At 40.0% G+C, this 13,382-nt stretch overlaps 1 protein-coding gene across 1 annotated transcript; it reads right to left on the reverse strand.

The window, feature by feature from the left end:
• Positions 1 to 2,634: 2,634 nt before the first annotated feature.
• On the reverse strand, positions 2,635 to 3,456 carry LOC120437302 (zinc finger protein PLAG1-like). The gene has a single exon (XM_039607864.1). It carries the CDS (start codon positions 3,430 to 3,432, stop codon positions 2,635 to 2,637), a length of 798 nt encoding a protein of 265 aa, XP_039463798.1. The 5' UTR covers positions 3,433 to 3,456.
• Between the last annotated feature and the right edge of the window lie 9,926 nt (positions 3,457 to 13,382).

Genomic DNA, 13,382 nt, shown 5'->3' on the forward strand with positions numbered 1-13,382 from the left:
CAGAATTAAGTCTTCCACTCGTCCTGCTTATGACAAAAGCAAAACAAAGCATCCCCTTTCTCCTTCTGGCATGACAAAATGTTTGTCCACATGTATTCATTCCCTCTTTGATCCAGTCACACACATTCACTCCCATGCATTCACACAAGATATTTTGCTAATAGTGGAGCCTCCTGTGCAATTAAACAGATACTCCACATTAGCAAAATGAGTTCATTCATTTGTTTTATTTTGTTTTCCTTCTAAGAAAATAGTTCTTTATGCTTTTGACTGGATTGAATCGCTACAATCCTTTTAAACAGAGACTCACAGCCAATCAGGTCTCCTCCTCAGCCAATTATAATCTGGAAGCCCACCTTATGTTTGTTCTCGGAAATTTTGTCAGCGCTGTTAGTTCACTCTCTTCCAGGCCTGCTTCAGAACAAAAATGAGAAAAAAGATAGCTGATTATTAGCTCATCAAAGTACAAAACAAAATCACCTGACAGGTTTTCTCTGAGTGCACTACTACAAAAACTATGGGCCCCTCTCAGACATGCCCATGTTTAATCAAACTCCCTCTATTAAAATAAAAACAACAGCCTCAAAAATCTGAAACAATCTTAAATTTCACCCGTTCAGTGCACCCTGTACCTCATCAAAAGCTGCACCGTTCTGCACACAACAATGTCCCCCTTTAGCACTGTGCCATACTTAGATTCAGCATAAGATTTAAGCCCATTACAACGTATCATCACTAAATGATAAATTTCCTGTCCAAATCTGCACCTCTGAACAGTCCTGACCACCGTAATCAATTGTCCTGTTACTTTACCATTATATTTGTCGCCCAATAATCCTCCTCAGTCACTGCTCTGTTTCCTCAACTGAAAGCCTCTGTCACACACGCACACAGGAAGCTTCATTGTCACCACTCACTCCAGCTAATTTGCATACTGAGTCATATCTCAACAAGTTAACTTGACAAGAGAAATACATGTTTAAACCTTATCACATTATTCAATTATTTTCATTTTCTTTCTATACTAATCACTTGCTTTGATCAATCAGTGCAAGACCACTCCTAAGTCACTCTTATAAAAACTACTTTAATCACTTTTCTTTTGTTTTTTCCATAACTCACTCCCCTGTCATATAACTTCTTTGAGTCAACTTCAAGCTTTAAGTCTATTTTATTAAACATTCACACCATTCTATCACTCATACAATTAGCAAGCTAATCTTCATTGCGTATGCTTGTGTTCTTAGCCAGGTTTAATCAATATCTACTCAATAATCTTCATGAGCTTGTCTTGTCTCTTTAAGGTCAATGCATTTCCTGTTTGTGCGTGTTGCATATGTTGCTTTGCAGTATTTCAGACTCCTTCACAATTTTCCACTTAAACAGTCAGTTTTGTCTTTCCCAAATTTAACCGAAATTAACCGAAATTTTGATTCCCCACCTTAAATAACAGCATTCCTTGTCTTCAGCCACGAGTCAGAGCTTGCTTGTGACGTTCAGGAACACATGGCTGTAAACGATTCAACCAGAAACTTGCCTGAGCATTTCTAATGATGTTAACCTATAACTTTCTTCCGACCACTGCTGTGGAAAATTGATCCAGGTCTGCTTTGCCCCTGAAAATAACAAAACTAAGACATTTTCATTATTATCACGAATGCTTAAACGACCCACTTCTCTCTTTCCTGTCACAAATACCAATTATGTCATGTTTATGTCATCAATATTAATATAAGCGTGTTCTTCCTTACATTTCATGTTAATTGAATGTAAGCTGCTTTCTTTGTTGCATATCATGTGATCATGTTAATGAAGTGTAAGCTGCATCTTCATTGCATTAATTCATTGTGTTCTTCATTGCATTTTTATGTATTCATGTTTAATTTATGCGTCTTTTCACTGAGCTTTAGATTCAAACTATCTCACTTCTGAGCCTTTCCAAAAATAATTTCACATATAACAATTTGTGTATGTGTGTTTTCAATTGTGTTTACCTCTTTAATCGTGATATGGTGGACATCCCTAAACAATCATGAGTTCCGGCTTCAATTTCAATCCAATTATACCCTGTATTCTCGCAGTCAAACTCGTGCGGCTTCGCCTCTCACTGGTCCTTTTTCATTCACAGTGTCCTGTGTGGCTTTCAAATCTCCAGCAAACACAGTCTGGTCCTTCTCTGTTTTTCTTCTCCATTCTTCTTTCAGTCTTCTCTTCCAAGATTACTCCGAGCATGGCAAATATGAAACTCAATATCCAGTGCTTTTCCACAGTTCTTTATCCCACTGTTCAACTGCCCAGCCTGTAAATCACAGCACATATTGCATCACTTGCTTTTCTTACATGCTTCTGCTGGTGTCGGCAGTTGTCATCAGTGTTAATGGTTCAGTGGCACTGTCTTTGGCCCGCTGTAAAGTATTCACGTCCACGATTTTCTGCCGGTCTTCATCAGAAGATTAACTGTCCTTTGAGTCTGTGAAGGTTCTCAGTCATCCAGGTCATTGTAGTCAAAGGAATTTGCAAAGAAAAGCGTCTGGACTTCTTTAAGTAACTCGTCTCTCTCTCTTCTCTGGGTACACACTTGTCACAGTGAGTTTCCCTTTTATGGGCATGTAGTGCCTGTCACACTATTTCCTATCACCCCTGCAGCTCTTCATATGTGTCTGTGTCTAAAAGTGGCATGAGCCGAATGCCCCTGGGTCTCTGAAAAGCTTCGTGGAAACGGGGCAGTGTGGTTAGAGTGCTCAGGTTGGGTGTCGAGCATGAGGAGAGCCCCTGAAGCGAACTCTCAGCAGCCTCTGAGCCTGTGGCAACCTGACAGGGCAGCTGAACTAGAGATTCCGGGTCTTCCTTGGGTAGAAAAGTCACACCCTCTCTCCCACTGTCCCCCTTTACGCTCCCAAACGCCAAGTCCTGGATGACGGGCTCCAGCGAGTCGCCTGACCCAGTTTTAACCCTCAGCAGTTCCCAGGGGTGACTCGTTCTCATGTGACGCCTCAGATGGTCCTTTCTTCCATAACGCCGGACACAGTACTGACAGCGGAAGTCTTTATGTCCAGTGTGCACTATCATGTGCCGTCGTACGTCTTTCCGGGCGTAAAACTGCCACTCGCAATGCTCGCAATGATATTTTTTGTCCTTGGTCCCAACATTGGAATTGCCAGCATGTATTCTGAGATGTTCCAGAAGAGCCTCAGTGCTGGGGAATGGCTTCAGGCACACTTGGCAGGTGAAGTCTCCACTGTTGGCAGCATGTAGGGCAAGGTGGCATTTGAAGCCCAGCGTCGTGCTGCAGCTCCTGCCACACTCCTGACAAGTGAATACCCCCTTGTGTGGATCATGAGTCTCCAGGTGTCTCTTTAAGTGATCCCTATGGTGAAACCTTTTCTCACAGTATGAACACTTGTAGTTCTTTTCTGACAAATGAGTTGCCATAGGCCGTAACAGCTTGCCTGTGGAGACGAAAACCTCGGCACAGTAAGGGTGGGGACAGCAGTAGGGTGTTTCTCCTGGCTAACTCTCTCTAGTAGAACTCTTTAATTCTACAAAATCTTGATCTAATAACAATACACCCTTATTTCACGCACACTTTTTAAATATTCTAACCTCTTTCAGACATCATGAATCGTCTCACACACACTGCCTTTTCTCTCAAACTTCCACTTTTTCACTCACTCTACTATCAACCTTCGTGTTATTATTATTACCTATTTATTATTTGGCACAAATCACGCAGAGTCACTCAAATCAAATACTGACAGCATTCACAGGGTTAAAATCACTCAAAATATGCTTTCATACGAGTATTTTGGACATGCTTTTCATAATCAGAAAGAGCAAGTCAAAGAAAAACAACTGAAACCTCTAATCATCCTCACAGCTTCTCACAGCACACACATAACTGAAAAAAAAAAAAAAACTAAAACACACCAGCATTTATTGCTCAAGAGAGGTTACTACAGAAAAATATATAGTGGTCTTAGGTGCTGTACAATACACTCAATATATATATTAAAACACAGTGAATTACTATACATCCACAGTAATGAATTCAAACTCTATTTATACAATTCTAGTGAGCAAAACCAGCATCTCAGTCACAGGCATTTGAGAACATCTACAAACAATAGTTATCAAGCTAGATAACACACGAAACCGAAAGCAACAATCCTCTCATGCGCTCCGCAGCAGCTGCCTCATTTGCATTCTCACACACCATCTAAAAATAGAAGTCAACAGGCAGTGCACTGCTGACACAGAGACTCCCTTCACACAAAGATTTCTTATTTTATATTACACAGACGTCTTTTAATTACAACTGCACAGATTTTAGGCCTCTTAACACCTACACAATTTTGACAAATTTATGATAACCGCCCAGCGGATAAACCCCAGGTTTTTTACGATCAATTTAACCGTTTGTCGGTCCCGAACCGCGGCCTTATCTCTAGTGCCCTAACACAATTTAAAAGTGTCAACCAACCCAAACTTTAACTTACATAGTTCACATTCTGTATAACTGTATATCTCAGATTTCTGTATAGTTTTTATTTCATATTTATATCCTGTTCATAGCCTGTACATAGCTTGTACTCACTACAGCCTGTACATACTTGTAGTTATAGAATATTCATAACATACTTCACACTGTGTACATTATAACATACCATAATAGACCCATTTCTGTAATATACTTACACATCTCTATTACTGCTAAATTATATTGTAATATATCTATATCACGACTAAAGCACTTTCTGGATGGATGCAAACTGCATTTCGTTGCCCTGTACCTGTGACATGTGCAATGACAATAAAGTTGAATTCTATTCTATTCTATTCTATTCTATTCTATTCTATTCTATTCTTTACCTGAAGCTCTATTTTGGCCTTCCTCAGCCAAGACTTTCCGGAAGTTTTATGTCTTAAGGTTACACGCCCGAAACCCGGTTTCTCCTGCCCAAAAACTGCAAAACGTCGTCCCGGACGACAAACTGGTAGATACCAGTGGCCATTTTTTGAACCAAGGTCCCAAGTCATTGGCCGGTGCCACCGGGGATAACCTCACGCCGGAGGACCCTTTCCCACGTCTGGAAAAGGGAGGGGGTTCCCACCCCTGAACTTGCTGCAGTCCTAGGAGCCCAGCTCCCGTCCTAAGATACTTTAATTAATTTGAAAACACCACCTAAAATCACACAAACGATCCTATTGATGTCCAAGCCCGGCTTTATATTCAATTGAGACTTAACTGTCACAAACTCTCACCAATTACCTATTTCCTACGTGAGCCTCGAACTCACTTTCACTGCTTTCCTTTTCCTTTATTCTCGTTAACTCAACTTTCACTGTTTTCCTTTTCATTTATTCTCTTTAACTCAGTACTGTCACTTATAAACTTCCATTATCATTACTTCAACTTCAACTTTAGTTCTCATGAGATTTTCACCAAAATCAAAACAGACATTCACCAGTAATTTCAGTGAGTAGACTTTTAATTTTGTAATATCCAATCTGGCACAGTTCGGAAATAATTCAACAGGTAGTGCCTTACCTCTAGATGTGCCGGCTTGTCACTCACTTTCGACCACTGACTCGTATCTGCCCGTCCAATCACCACGGACCCCAGATTTCTCCGTCTACACCTCCAAACTCATTCTCCCTCCTCAACCACCGGACGAGCCCCCAAATGTTAGGGTTCAGAAATTGAAGGAGGAATACAAAATAATGACCACTGATCTGGCCGGGTGAAGTTAGACGAAGATTTAATGACACACATGCGGAGAGATCTAACCCTGTTCGCAGACAGCATCAGATCTCTGTCTACCAATACTCAATCAAAGGTTTTATAGGGTTGGGGTAATACAGCCCCCCCCCCCTTCATGCATGAAGCAGACACAATACAGCGTACGTCAACCCAAAACCACAAACGTTCAGTTGACTTTTGACACAGTTTAAAAGAACATCGCGTCTTCGCCTCAATGCAGGTGTCTTCCCCCACAGCTCGTCTCACCGCTGTCGCTTATCGCTGGAATCAGCAGATCGGTTTCCTGAAACAGCTCGGTCACGTACACCGGCACTCTTGCAGTTATAGCAGAATTAAATCTGAACTCTTTACCACAAAATGAGCCTACTACTATGTGTATGTATGTGTGTGGTTATGTCATAACCGCAACTGCACTTTGTCTCACCTCTCACCTTTTCCCCAGACAAAGGCCAGCACATACACAACTGAAACTGATGTGTAATATATTGAATAAATGTCTTACTTAAATGGTACTACTTAAAACTTAATCAAAAAATGTAAACAAATAAGAGATCATAAAAATAACCTGATATACATTCAATTCAATTCAATTCAATTTTATTTATATAGCGCCAAATCACAACAAAAGTCGCCTCAAGGCGCTTTATATTGTACAGTAGATCGCACAATAATAAATACAAGTTACATGTCTTGTAAGCGTGTGTTGCGATCCTTCCACAGCTCCAATCAAACTCAGAGTAGATTGGCTGATCATAACACCAACCAAAAGTTTTTTGACCCTCACTTGACCAAGGAGCGACAGCTCTTTAATAAGCACAAAATGCAATTGTGTATAGATGATTATAATCATTTTCATAACAGAAGTTCCAAAGGTTTCAAAGGTTGCCAATATGTTTGCTCCTCCTAATATAGTCTAAAAGCAACCCCAAGCAAAACATGATTAAACTTTCACCTATAAATGATTCCCTCTAAGTGTGTGTGTGTGTGGGTGTCTACGTGTGTGTCTATGTGCTAACCACAATCGCACCCTATTTCACCTCGCCGACTAGCTCCTCAGAATAACTCACACTCAGACTCTGGTTTTGGTTTCACTTCCTGCAAAGCATGTAACTTCAAAAACATGTAACTTCCTATCTTATTTTGGCACAGAGTTACTCTTTCACAATGCAGTCTGCATATAAACATTTAAGATTATAAATTCAACTCAACAGTTTAAAGTGGTTATAACTGCACCTGTAATAAAAGCTTAATTGGGTGCCAATATGTTTAAACATCTAAATGCAATATCACTATTAATAATTAATGGAATGGTAATATGATTATAAAAAATAGCAGCAAATAATAGCAGCAAAATATCTTTCTACTCTTCACACAGTTCATGCAAACACAGCTGCAGTCAGGGAAACAGATGCAGCGACAGAGGAACATTGGCTGTGTCCCAATTCAGGATCTGCACGCTTGAAGTATGCGCACTACACATACTACGTACGGTGCATCCGAGAAGTGCGGAAGTGAGAGAAGTGCGGAAGTGAGAGGCTTGTGAAGTGGGAGCCTTCGTTGTGCTGCTCAGGTTGCCTAGCAACCATGATACTAACCGTGAGAAACGTTACATACACCATTGTTTGACAGAAATGAAGGAGAATTTTTTTTTTTTTTTTTGTTGGTCATTCATTTTTGTCATGACATCACTTTGATTAGTTGAGTATCTGAGGCTGAGACCACAGGACTGTAGAACATGATTGTTGGGCTTCATTTCTCTACTGAACAGTCATTTTAAGATTAGTTAGTAAATAACAATTAGCTAATGTTGTTCATGAGACTAAAATCATCTCACTGTGGTAATGTAAATATAATGTGGCCAATATTATATGTATTGTCAGATTATTATGATATATATATATATATATATATATATATATATATATATATATATAGATATAGATATAGATATATACATATATATATATATATATAGATATATATATATTACAGCAGTGAGCTTGAACTCTGGGTCAAAGATTCAAGTTGCAGCTATTTATATTTCCTATCACCTTAAATCTTCACTCAAAGACAAGTATCTTTGACAGTGTATATACAGATGTATTATATATAAGAGACAAACATTGTTCTTTCAATATGTTGGCATTACTAAATTTGGCTCAATGCTTATATATATGTGTAAAAAGAAAATGTACGAGCGGTGATAACTGTGTCTGATAGAATGAAGAGTAGACTGATATATTAAATATTCCTATATTGGGTGAGAAAATCAGACCATGTCATAACTGCTTTAAGTCATACAGAATAGATATCAGAGCCTTAAACAGGCTGACTTCTGCTAAATGGGTCAAACTGGGCAGAAAGTATACAAACACATAACATCCTTATAGAATATGATGTAACACTATAGATCAACTTACCTCAGAATATATAAAGCATATAAACAATTACAGCAATATGATGCAACAAACACAGCAGTACTACTAATCCAAAATACTCAAAGCTTCATAGAACTGAAACAAACATTTATTTTTAGCTCCATTCTGCTGCTGATACATACTTTAGGTTTCTGAATATTAAACTCGTTGCTGCCTTTCATAGTGTGTAACTTGAAGGCCCTGAGTACTTTCTCCCACACTGAAAACACTGGGATGATAACATTATTTCAACATTACCTAATGAGACTGATTCAGGACAAACAGTTAGTTATTTTAAACTTTTCTAGCAGTCCTTCACAAACAGGGAACAGTCTGTCTACTCTCTCCATCTGTCAGCTGCTGCTGGCTCTTCCTCCTCCTCTTCCTCACACACTGCTGAGTTTGTCCTGGTGGATCATCAGGGGTGCAAAGCCTCACAGATGATGTGCAGTAGTGGGTCCCTCAGTCTGTCCTCACTCTGGACACTTGCAGTTGTCACACATGGAAATCAAATGTGTGATAAGCTGCAGGATTCAAACACAAGTGTAACTTATAAATACATATTCATACTTTTATTCCACAATCAGACAGAAAGAAACAGAGAGAGAGTGCAGGACAGACAGACAGGTGACAGTCTCAGGTGTATACACTGCTACAAAACAGCACAAGAGAAGGAGGATTTAGTGTTTGTGTTATTACGAGTGCTAAACAAGAAGAGTTCCCAGATGGTACAGTGGACACATGTGTGACTCCTGTGATTAAAGCATCTTTCTTTGAGCTTGTTACGTCCCTCTGCAGCCTCTAATCTGCTCAGTGTGTTCAGCTGGTGCTAATTGGCCACACCTAGTCAGGTGTGCATAAAAGCTTACCTGAGGCAAGCTTCCCGGGGAGCTCACTTGCTTTTGCCTTGGTGGCACCAGCCGTTTTAGCCAACCTCCTATGCCATTTCAAGATAAAACCTCTTCCTACCTACACTCTGCTGTTCGTCTCCTTTTTTTATGTTGCGGCCTTTGAGCCGGGTCGTAACATAAGTGGGGGCTCGTCCGGGATTTTTGGACATTTTAGTGGAGTCTGAATATCAGTTTGTTTGACTTTTAAGTGGGTGAGCGAAGGTGTTCACTGTGATTGAGCAACATCCCTTTAGTAAGTGTGTTTCAGCTGGGTGGCTATGCTGCCCTTCCATCGGAGCACTTGTTTGTTGTTTTGCTTTGTTTTAATTTGTTGTGTTTGGTGGTTATCCTGGGTGGGGGTGCGCTTCAGGGTTTGGTGGAGACTGTACCCTGGTCTGCTGCCTACCCTTGAGTTTGCGTTTAAAGTTGCCTCGAGCCCGGTACACCACTGAAGACTAGACAGGTCAAGTTTTGTTTTTAGCGTTTTAGGCTGGGAGTTGCTCACAGTTAATCAGTGGCACCAAACTTGGCAGGAGGTTTGAGACTACTCGTTAATTATGGTCTTGTAGCTGAGGCAGGTAGGTTGTTTTTAAGTTGGCATTGTGTGTACACCATGTGTGCATATGTCAGTGTTGATGGATGCTAATGAGATCCTCATGAAGTGAGTGTTTTGTGCTGTGACCTTTAGTGTTGTGGGGAATATGGCTATTTTGTTGGATCACTTGTGAGTGTTGTTGGCCAGGTGATGGCAATAACACTGAGGGGTGCTGAGCCACCCTTGACGTGATCATTGTGTGGCCATAGCTCTCCATTTGTGGTTGGTCACTAGTGTGCTTGCTTTACTGAACTTTTTGGATTAAAGTAACTTGTTGTGGTATAAGGCCACTTGTATGTGACTGTTTGTGTGGTGGAGACAACAGATCACTTAGTTGTGATTATTTGTTCCTACTTTTGGTTTTGTGTTGTAGGTCAGGTAATCGTTTTGGGTTTGTGACTGTTGTGCTCCTTTGTGTTGGTCACATGTTACTTTTTGTGTGTTCAGTGTGGCAACTTCAGATCCTCATGCAGGGGCATCCATGCTTAAAGATGCTAACTAAAGAAATGTGAGTATTTAGTTTTGTGTTAGGAGAGCTGGTAATAAAGTGCTCAAGTTTGTGCTTTGGCTCAAGCTTATTTTTGAGGGATCAAGGCTTCAGAGGGGCTTTTAATTAATTTAGGGGTCCTAGAGGAACCCTTTTAAGGGAGGAGGTGTTACGTCCCTCTGCAGCCTCTAATCTGCTCAGTGTGTTCAGCTGGTGCTAATTGGCCACACCTAGTCAGGTGTGCATAAAAGCTTACCTGAGGCAAGCTTCCCGGGGAGCTCACTTGCTTTTGCCTTGGTGGCACCAGCCGTTTTAGCCAACCTCCTATGCCATTTCAAGGTAAAACCTCTTCCTACCTACACTCTGCTGTTCGTCTCCTTTTTTTATGTTGCGGCCTTTGAGCCGGGTCGTAACAGAGCTTAACGAGTGAACCGTCAGCTCGTTCAAAACACACGTTAAAGTCTGTTTGGCTCGACACCACCGAACAGAGGCAGCAATATAACATAGCTAACATTAACAGTGCAGTGAATCTTGCTTGTGCCGTCATATTCAGGACTGCAAACCGAGCAGAATTCACTGACTTTCAGCTTGCTGTGTTTGTGGATATATGACTGACTTTAATTATCCATAAAATTATCACATTCTCTGTAAGATAAGGTCGACAATATATATCTCTATATATATATATATATATATATATAGATATAGATATAGATATAGATATAGATATATATAGATATAGATATATATAGATATAGATATATATAGATATAGATATATATAGATATAGATATATATAGATATAGATATATCTATATATATATATCTATATATTTAGATGTAGAGGGTTTAAAACCAACTTAACGCTGAAAGTACAAACATCACTAATGTCACACAACTTTGCCGACATGTGGCCAATAGTAATGTTTTAATGTACTTCGTTATTAACACTAGGTTTACTATCCTGCGCAAATTTGCGTAACTTCCCTAAACCCAATACCCCCTAGAATTACTGGCTTTTTTATTTTCTGGTGCAAGTCCCGAGGTGTTAAGCACCTCTGCTGAGATTTTCACAGGTCGTCAGCTTGTTTCTCCTACAGCTTTTGTTGTGCAAACCACCCATTGTCCTTGAGGCCTGGCACATTTGCATTTGCTCACTCAGAGTTGCTCAGATCCAAGGCAGGCCAAACCTCTGTGTTACAACTTTCAGAAATGCCTGATAGAAATGCTTCAACTTACTCATGAGATTTTGACCACATTTTTTATGCGAAGTCACAACTATACTGAATGCACGACCGTTGTTGCCAGCTGCAAGAAATGCTTGGTAGGGAACAGCTGTTCCCTACCAAGGTTCATTCAAAGTTTGAAAGACTTTGAAATAAAACAGACTTATGTACCCATATATTGTGAATGTCTGTCTTTTGTATGTAGGTTGTAACACAGAGGTTTGGCCTGCCTTGGATCTGAGTAAACAAATGCCAATGTTGCGCCACACACACACACACACACACACACACACACACACACACACACACACACACACACACACACACACACACACACACACACACACACACACACACACACACACAGCAAATCTGCATTTATTTGTCCCACAAGTGGAAAATCTGCATTGTCATTGCAAAAAAGTGGACAGAGCAAGGTATAGAAAGTGCACTATACAAACATTTTATATATATATATCTATATATAGATATATAGATATATATATACATAGTTATACACACACATGCATAGTTATACACACAGACACATCTATATCATATATACACACACACACATATATATATATGTATGTATATATATATCACCAGTGTGTGAATGTGTGCGTGAATGGATGAATGACTGGATATGTAAAGCGCTTTGGGGTCCTTAGGGACCATAAAAGCGCTATATAAATACAGGCCATTTACCATTTTACCATAGATAGATATATATATATATATATATATATATATATATATATATATATATATATATATATATATAGATAGATAGAGAGATAGAGAGATAGAGATATATATATATATATATATATATATATATATATATATATATATATATATACACACATACATACATAGTTATACACACACATATATATACATACATATATATATATGTGTGTGTGTGTATATATGATATAGATGTGTCTGTGTGTATAACTAGACTTTATGCATATTATATAAGGTGTGGCTATATAAATATATAAATATATGTACAACTCTGCGTATATATGTTTATGGACAGGCATGCAGGCAGGTAAGGAAGGAAAGCAGCCTTGCAGGAAGGAAAAACTTGAATCTCTCATGGTTAGAGGTTGGGGAGGTGTGTTTGCACAACAAAAGCAGGAGAACAATGGAGCTGACGACCTGTGAAAATCTCAGCGGGTGCCAAGAGGTGTTAAGGTCGGGGGGAATTTACGCAAATCTGCGCAGGCCAGTAAATCTAGTAGTAGGGACTTGCACCAGGGAAAAAAGGCTCAGTAATTCTAGTGTTAAACATTCGCACATAAATAAGTGACATCATATTCAGTACTTACTTTTCACAGTTCACTTTTCGGCCGCTCCCTTCTGCCGTATTTTGCGGCAAAATTATCCACACCACTGCCGCTATGAATTGTGGGATATATGGGACCACTGGCGTGCACGGACCACGCTTGATATTTGGGGAAATCGACGGCGCATTTGGAGTATGCATTTGGAGTACACTTCGAATTGGGACAGCCGTCGTCACGTGGCGGTGACGTAATCGCACTTAAAATGCGTACTTCAAGCGTGCAGACCCTGAATTGGGACACAGCCCCAGAGAGATGTTAAAAACAGGAAGTGGGGTTGCTAAGCGGTTGCTATGTTTCTGATGTCACACAGACTAGGATGAGGATCTTTGACCTAAGCAAGAACAGCCCGAGGTTTCTCTGGTTTATAATCCAGAGAAACTCTGCCTGTGTAAAAATAACAGCATTATCTGCACACAGCTGGTTATTGATGTTCTGACAGACATTTAGTAAATCATGAATGTAAAAAGAAAATAAAAATGGTCCCAATATGGAACCTCAGGGTACTCCAACTTTACAATCAAGGAAAGGACGATCGTGGCTCAAGAGTTGGGAGTTCGCCTTGTAATTGGAAGGTTGCCGGTTCGAGCCCCGGCTTGGACAGTCTCGGTCGCTGTGTCCTTGGGCAAGACACTTCACCCGTTGCCTACTGGT

This window comes from Oreochromis aureus, unplaced genomic scaffold (genome assembly GCF_013358895.1).
Source record: "Oreochromis aureus strain Israel breed Guangdong unplaced genomic scaffold, ZZ_aureus HiC_scaffold_63, whole genome shotgun sequence".
NCBI classification, from domain to species: Eukaryota; Metazoa; Chordata; class Actinopteri; order Cichliformes; family Cichlidae; genus Oreochromis; species Oreochromis aureus.

Excerpts from the sequence above, each read along its gene's own strand:
- LOC120437302 (XM_039607864.1), bottom strand. The coding sequence starts at position 3,432 with ATGGCAACTCATTTGTCAGAAAAGAACTACAAGTGTTCATACTGTGAG.